The following is a 9,064-nucleotide window of genomic DNA, read 5'->3' as shown; positions in this document are numbered from 1 at the left end:
GTAACTCTGGTATGAATAAATTGATTCAAGATGATGTCTTATTTCGACAAAGTTACTTCAAAACTTTTTTTCTAAAGTAAAAAACAGTAATTACAATCGATCGCCGCTCAATTTTATTATCAACTTGCCCCTTCAATTTAGCAATATAGTATTGGCTTTACCGACTAGTCTACTCGAACAGATTATACTTTTTCTTTATGATTGAATATCATTGTTGAAACGGAATGATCGTTTATTGAATTCGGATACATTTGCGAACTTGAGCCAGTAAGTCAGTGTGCAATATTATCCAATTACTCAACTGATTCAATGCTGTATATAGACTTACCTTGGCACTGTTGTCTGCTATTATCTTCTGCTTTTCCAAATTGACTTGAGTGTTCGCTTTCTTCTTCTGTTGATCAAAACAAGAGGTGAGAATGTGTTGGACAGATGCAAGACTGCTAATATTAGCAGTAAATCATTTCAAGAATTTTAAATGTTGTACAAAATTGACATACTATGTTAAAATTACAACTCTATATTAAACAAGGAAACCCTCGGGTCGATCAATTAATTGGATAGTATTTTATATCAGTTTTACGTATTTAGACTAACACAGTAACAGATACGATTAATATTATTCGCTATCAGTCGACGTTATCGTATACAGGTAAAATATCTTACGAAGACAACAGCAGATCTTAGAAATAACAGACTAACTAATTTATTTACGTGCGTTAAACAAGTACAAAAATATCTAGGTATATCTTTGTCCTATGTGTTGGAAGGCAGAAGTTGTTACTTCATTCTTTCAGATATTAACTGCAATCTCTCATTGTTAAATTAATCATTGAAGTAATTTCAAGTTTTTAATAAAATCGATATTCTATGTTAAAATTACAGCCGTGTAATAAATAAGGAAACTATCGGATTGATCAATTCATTGGATAGTAATCTACCTCAGTTTGAATGCAGTCTGCCTACATACATCATCTCTTTTAAATTTAAGCATCGACAAATATTTACGGTACTGTTAAATTATAGCAATATCCGTATATCAAAAACTTTAACATTCTTACCTATCGATATAGATACGTAAATAGAAATTATAAATTAAAAATCTTCGTGTATTACTCGTATATAATTATGTATAGTATTATATACAATCATTAACCTTTTAATCTTTATATTGTAGTTACGCGTAGAACTAATACAATGTAAGATAATATATAATTTATGATAAAGTAGCTTATATTATAGTTTGATTAGCTATTATGCCTGTATTCATAGGCGCTGTCTGCATCGGTGTGGTATATTGTCAGATAATGTCGATTTTACGGGTTCGGTAGAAGATATAGAAGATATACGATTTTCTAGTCATAAAAGCAACCAGAATTGTGATACTTGTGATTATTATAAGTAATACAATTAATGTCAAACTATTTTAAATTTTAAAAGCTTTCGAAGACGGATATGTAATTATGGAATAAATTATATATAATGGAAGATTGAATAAATTAGCAAAGGACATGTCAAAGTTGCCTTTCGTCTTTAGAGTTGAGCTACAACGATTATTTTCGCATTATAAATGCAACTCATAGTACATGTTTATGAACTTAATGATAAAACTACTGGCAAATTCTACACTGGTACAAGATAAACACGATTAATAAAACTCTATAAACAATGTCCTTAATCTAATAGCAAGAGTATTTGAACATCTAACTAACTTGTAAAGTGATTCTTGATGTGAATAAGACAGGGTTATCTTAAAATTTAGGAACTATCGCTCATTCAAACAAAATAAAATATTCGTAACACTGATGGTGAATCAAAACGAATAAGCCCATATTAATCTATTCAGGAAATACGCATACGCTTAATAAGTGAAAATGTAACTGAATACGCTTTAGATTTATGTATTATAAGGTAGATGTTCTTGCAGCATTCTTTCATTAACTATAATCTCGAATTTATTACTAATCAATCGCTTAAATATTTTTAAATATTTTAAAAAATTTATGTACTATGTTAAAATTATAACTTTGTAATAACCAAGGAAACCCTTGGATTGATCAACTAACTAGATAGTATTTTACATCAGTTTTCCGTGTTTACTACCACAGTAACAGATAACATTAATATTACTCATTTTCATTAGGCGTCATCGTTATACAGTTAAAATATCTTACTAGTAAATACGAAAGCAAAATTGGTTCCGTAAATCTAATAGCTCATTTACGTCAAGTACTACAAGAATATAAATCAAAATCCCAGAATTGCGAATTAACTAATGTTTATCAAAATTAATCCAGCAAGGACGCGAGTTTATCACTAATTAGCTTACCGGATGACATAACCCACTTATGGATAGACACGCATTCATAAACATCGCTGCAATCGCAAAATATCACGTTGGAGCTGCCATCGAGAGGATCAGATACAGGATTAAAGCGATTACAGCTAGGACATTTTATAAAGTATGAACAATCTGATTTTTCGATTCTTGGCATCCTTTCTTTAATCAGGGATGCTAGTTTATTCCGAAGAAATTTATATGGCTTTTTCTCATTTATGGATTTTTTCACCTTTGCTTCTATTTCTTGCTGTAATTGTGGATTATTTGGTTTCATTCGATAGCGATATTGGATACCAATATAGGAACTCTCTTTTTTAACTACAAGATCGTAACAATCTTCTTTCAGCCGATATTTTGCACACTTGTAACGTAGCTCAATCTCTGACTCTTTCCATTCTTTACAGCAAGATACAAGTAAACGAAAAAAAATTCCATCAGGAATATAAGGCATTTGTGACGGCTTAAATCCAACGTAAAGCATTCCTGATACTTTAAATCCCTTGCAATCAAATTCTTGGCTATTTGAACGAAGTAAATAGGGCACGGAATACTGATCAGGACGACCATCATCTTCTTTCCTGACCTTGCAAATAATGTCATAAGATTCCATTAAATCTAATAAAAATTTTCTTTCCTTTTCTTCTACTTTGAGCTTATCGAATTTGTCATTAATATAGTGTTGCGATATGATTCCTGTATCTCGAGCTACTTCATATTCTTCATTTTTTGCTTGTCCTTTACTATCAGATTTATCTAACTGAATAATTGAACGAAATACATCTAATAGCCATTCAACTTGAGTAACAACTTTTCCTTTGACAGGTTCTTTTTGGCAATAAACGATTTCTCCTAGATCATGAAGATAGAGTAACATTTGATGAACATCTTCAGTGCCGTCGAATAATTTGTACTCTTTGGCTAATAGCTCGATTTCTTCAGCTGTCATAATTCTGCTAATACTCTGATTTAACTTTGTAGGAAACTTTGCCGCTTCTTCATTCAATCGATCAGGAGATGTATGCAATATAGCTGCCATAATATACCATTTAAGCGGAATTTCAGAGAAACGAGCAATGAAGGGGTGATGATTAACAAAGTCTCTTAGAATATTATGTAATTTTCCGCAATTTTTTTGACGCTGCAATCGCGTTTTTTCACTGTTATCCTTGTGATTACAGTTAAATATAATTTCGGATCCATATATGTGATCAATATAAGAAGGAAATTCTTGAAGAATAGTATTTTCAAATATCTCAAATCTTTCTTGACAGGCCTTTTCATCACCTAAATTATCAGCGTGTGTCCCGACTAAAATAACTATAGGCCATACGATATCTTCTAAAACACCATTAATTTTGGCCTTTGTCCTAGCAATACTTTTACTACTACCGATAATTGAAGCAAGCCATTCTTGTACGGCTTCCAAGTATGTCATTTCGGTGTTCTCGCCTTCTTGATTAACGACATGATTGTTCATATCTTGAGACATATCTAGGACGAGAAGATAAATACAATTGTGCGATAGGAATGGCTGATAAGTTTTGTGATAAATGGAATGACCAGCAACGTCCCATAGTTTACCGTAATAGCTGTGATCTATTACTGAAGCTCTATCTGATTCAGAGCTTCCTCGAAAGTAATTCTCAAGAAAATCTAGTGGAATCATGTCTTCATCAGCCTGTGTAGTCTGAGGACTGGTCTCGACGAGATTGCTTACAGAAGCAGTACTATCTAATTGAATTAGTGGCGATGGTGTCGAGGATTCAATAATATTCGAGCTGGAATCAGAATGTGATTCTTCTTCTCGTATTTGGCGTTTAACAGTTTCGATCGCTGTAATGATTTTTCTAGCTAGAACTGCTTTAAAATCATCAACTGATTTATTATTCATGTTATAAGTGATCAATTTGACAAGTTCTTTTTTGATTACTGCTGCTGTTGTTGCTCCAACTGCATGAATGAAGCCTTGTCGTATAATAGCTTGAATAAGACATGATTTACCAACTTTTTGCGGACCAGTATCCATGATCCTAATAAAGTGATTACGACAGGATACGTATCTTCTAGCTTTAACATAGGCTTCCTTGTATTCTTTTTCTTAGGATAAATATGAATATTAAATTTTGAATAAAGAACGAATAAAATTATCATGCTTCATTTTCAATTAACTTCATCTATAGTATTCTACGAAATAATCCAATCTGTAAATCTACATTACAAGGCATTTAAAATTATCTCAGTTTAAATCTAAAGACATAAGATAACGGTACGAATTAAGGCTATCGCCAATCCTAACAACTGTACAACCTTATCTATGGCTATTTAACTACTTGATAAAATAATGATTCCAATGGTAACAGTTTAATAATATTTTATAACTAGGATTATTGATCTTTCATTTAATGCGAATAAGGAGAACATTATGTAATATTCTCATCGCTAATAATTAATGACGGTGAAAAAATATATTACAAACTTTATTTTGTAATATAATAAACGAAAAGAATTATACATTAATCAACAATATTTGTTAAAAACAAGTTTTGTTACCGGGTTCGTTCCTCGAGGCGTTAGCTTCTATCTCTAATTTTCTACCAAGATTTTGAATATTTGTAACTTGGCTATCCTTTAGTATGCGGCAAAACTGAAAATAGTTGTCATTGCTTCCTGATTTTAGTATTTTAATAAATTGAAAGATTCTCTCTTTATTACTCAGGCGACCATCTATAAGTTTTTCAACTTCGTCATCAGATATTAACCCAATACTTTGTAAATCGTGTACAATATCCACCAAAGGGACATCACTCAAGATCTATTGATATTCCTTATCGATGACATCAGTGATGTATTTGCTCAAAACCATTGTATGAAATACTTTTGTCAACTCAGCTTGAAAAATTATTTGAGAAGAAATGTGACATTAGATCAATATTACTTTAAAACAAAGTACAGCGCTGCAAAAGAACGGGTAAAGGCAGAAAAGGTTTAATCCTAGCTAAGACGATCCTAGTTTGTAATGAGATCAAAGTTCAGATTTTTGGCTACGTTTTGTATGCTTGATTTTGTAAAAACTATCAAATAGGCAAAGGTCAGGGCAAAAGATGAACTAATGAATCACTAATCTTATATGGAAATATCCAAGATCAAATTAAAGATAAAATGGGAGCAGCTTATTTACCGGATACGAATTAACGAACATATATATATTTACGAACATATCTAAGAACTACAGCGAAACTAAATACACTACAGTTACGTTAAGCTTAAACAATCGTTTTGGAGCGTTAAGTTTTAATAACATTTATTGGCACTGCTAAAATCAGACAAGATTTACTCTATCGCAAGAGATATTGTACAAAAACTGAAGGCTCCAACAGATTCAATGCAATGACATTACAATTAGCTGGAAAATTCAGTTTACGACAAGAAGGGTATGAATAATTAATGGATGGATGGCTATCTTATAAAAGTCTAACATAGACTGACAGAGCATATAAAAAATGACGGGAGTATGGACAGTCATCGATCAGTATGCACGCTGTAATAATAGTGCCTCAAAATAACTGTCTTAGTTAAATGTTTTTTTTCGAAAGGCTTTTATTACAAAGGTTTTAGAAATAGTACAGCGATAATGGATTACTACAAGAATCTACTCTAAAATCTAAGGTATCCCCAGCTCAAAGCGAAGTGAAGTCTCTTCTCTTTCTGAGCTCATCACTGCAGTTCTTAAATAGAATTCGCTTAATCCACTTATGACGACTTAATTCATCTACAATCAGACTTGAGCATCAAACAGAATACTTTATCTCATATAGAACATTACTATCTTCTATAATCTAAATCATTCTACTCTACTCAAGATATCACTACTCTTCTATTAATGTCAAGCACCTTTCGGTGTTGGGCATCTTCACAATTACCGTGTTTCCAGTCACGTAAATCTTGTACCATAATTAGTCATCAACAATTTCTAATATTGTAGTTATCAATCATCTAATATTAGTTTCACGACAATATCTATTCTTAGTAACCTAACTATATCAAATATAGCTATCCTTATAATTAAATATGGGGTGCATCACTACTACCCATAAAAAGTTATTTTCCTGGGTAATATTGCATAGAAGTACGTGTTGATTCTTAACAGGTCAATCGATCGACCTAATACAGAGATTTGTTTGAACTATTATAATTCTTCATGTTTAAACTAGCAAGAAAATTGTGAAATGGAATACAAAAAATGATATTGAGGCAAGAATCTTTGCCTTAAAGGCGGATGAGTTTGAAAGAGTGAAAAGCGAAAATTCGCTCTATCTTCTCGTCCGTTATATCATCATTAATATACGGTACCTATTGACCTGGTACTGATTGAATAATCAATTCATAGGTTGCCAAGCTCATATAATAGTGAAGAATTTTAATTGGTTAATTGAATTTTCGTCATTACTATGCAAACAAAATTCTATAATATCAAATCAAACGGATAGACAAGACTGTACACAAAGACCTAATAGAGTGATATGCTTGAATTTTTATATCATCATTAGTATCCCTACTGATGTAGTACTACTGACATAATTATAATTTACTCGTATAATTGTCACGCTAAGATATAAAAGTAAAGAATTTTCATTGGCTGATTGAGTTTTCGTCATTAGTAGGCACATAAAATTCTATAGCATGAAATCAAACGGATAGACAAAACTGTACGCCAAGTATAGCAAATAACATTTTTATAACTCTATGGTTGGTTTGATCGGTGTGGGTTCAATAAGATCCATTAAAGTTCATATTCTTTACTGCTACACGAGTTACTTCATGGACTACACATATATGAACAACTGCATTAACTTTATGAATCATAACGCCCGGCTTGTTAGTGCTTGATGATTTCTGAGCAGAGTTTGATGAGAAATTGTAGCACTTTAGCATACACCGCCGCATTGACTTCTTGATGTTCAAGCTTGTGTTGTTCGTGATTTTATTCTTAGAAAGTTCATTTGTTAATAATACTTATGATCATTGGTAATTTACTTTTTGCATGGGAGTTTCCAATACATGTCTTAAAAAGTCATAATAATCTATTCTGTGATGAAAGAATTTACTTTTGTTGCCTTTGGCCATAGCTGTTATTTGTTAATTTCTTGATAAATCAAAAGCAGCATCGCTGCTTTGAACACTTAATATCAAGCAATACTACAATTCAAACAAACAGAGCTATAATTTGTGGTACAGTCCTATACACATGTTACACTAATACAGTGCACCCATATAAATAATACTTAGTTACAGAGTATGATAGCGTTAATGTGATTGAATTAAAAACAATTTAAAATAACTGTCACGAATAGAGCTGAATGATCCAGCACTGTACCATTTTAACTTATTGACACACAACGCCCAATACCCTATATATTTTCTCTCTATTGACTAACAGTTTTAGCTATAAGATTAAATTCTTACTTATTAAGCGATGAATAACACCATTGATGAACTTCCAGCCGGGTTATTCTATGCTGATGGCGACTAGCAACTTAATTATCCAAGTCAAATAGCAATTATTATTCACTGCGCATCTTACTCTCAAGTACGAATACGTTTACTGTTTATTGAAATTGGTGATGGAATAGAATAATGTCGTATTGACTATACGAATCTATTTGTAGTCAAACTAATAGAAAAATATTTCCGAGACACTCCTTGTCCATCATTACAATGAACATTCTAACCCAAGGCACTCTGCTTATTGACAGTTTCCTACAGTATTACGACTTCAAGGAATAGTTTTATGCAATCCGTCCACTGCTAGCAGTTATAACGCTAGTTTTCCTCCGGTAATATTATCTACACGAGTAACAAATTTTGGCAAGCGATTCTCTTCGACATACTCTACAAATATACAAGGCTTTTAAAGCGCAATAACCCCAATAAACACGCTATGAAGATAAACATTTAAATACTGAATGTAAGGGCCATGTTCGTAATGCATACGTTTATGCGACTATGTCATATGAATTGTAAGAGTAGAATCAATAGCAGGACATTTCTATCATTCCTGAACTCCATGATGCCATTAATTAGCTACTCACAAATATCATGTGTTACTGTACTGTACACTGATAAATAGATAATTCTAATCCGCTTCATATTTTTGTTGTGGACTACATCCTGAACTCACGACTCGCTCGCTATTCTACTCAAATCAGCTGATTTAAGTTATACAGCTAAATATCCACTGTAACATACCAACACCGTAAGCATCAATATTTCCATAAACATGTATCATCAGCGACTACTGGAAAATTTTTCAGTTATTCCTGTTAATTAATACTGTACTCAAAATGGATACAGAACAACCTATCATAGTGTAGAACTAGCTATATATATATATATGTTATGTTTAAGATGATGTGCTTGCAATCTAATTTATTACGCTAACACATTAGCTCCAATTTTTGATATCATCACGCTTCCTTCAAGTACACTTTTGGCATTAAAATAGAAGAACGCTGTTCCGTATAGGAACCATGTTTCTACATAGTGTAGAACTAGCTATATATATGTTATGTTTAAGATGATGAGTTTACAATCTAATTTATTACGCTAACATATTAGCTCCAATTTTTCATGTCATCACGCTTCCTTTAAGAAAATTTTTGGTATAAAAATAAGTAGAACGCTGTTCCGTCTAGGACAAATGATTTGCGACGATTTTAGATACGT

At 32.1% G+C, this 9,064-nt stretch overlaps 1 protein-coding gene across 1 annotated transcript; it reads right to left on the bottom strand.

Moving 5' to 3' along the window:
• Nucleotides 1–293: 293 nt before the first annotated feature.
• TRIADDRAFT_62406 (uncharacterized protein) lies at nucleotides 294–4,367 on the bottom strand (the record flags this gene model as incomplete). Its single annotated transcript, XM_002118330.1, has 2 exons — nucleotides 294–394; nucleotides 2,330–4,367. The coding sequence occupies 2 exons, from the start codon at nucleotides 4,365–4,367 to the stop codon at nucleotides 294–296; spliced, it is 2,139 nt and encodes a 712-aa protein (XP_002118366.1).
• Nucleotides 4,368–9,064: the final 4,697 nt, after the last annotated feature.

This window comes from Trichoplax adhaerens, genomic scaffold (assembly GCF_000150275.1).
Source record: "Trichoplax adhaerens TRIADscaffold_45 genomic scaffold, whole genome shotgun sequence".
NCBI classification, from domain to species: domain Eukaryota; kingdom Metazoa; phylum Placozoa; class Uniplacotomia; order Trichoplacea; family Trichoplacidae; genus Trichoplax; species Trichoplax adhaerens.
The sequence above is the reverse complement of the archived record's forward strand: the minus strand, read 5'-3'. Positions and strand labels throughout refer to the sequence as shown.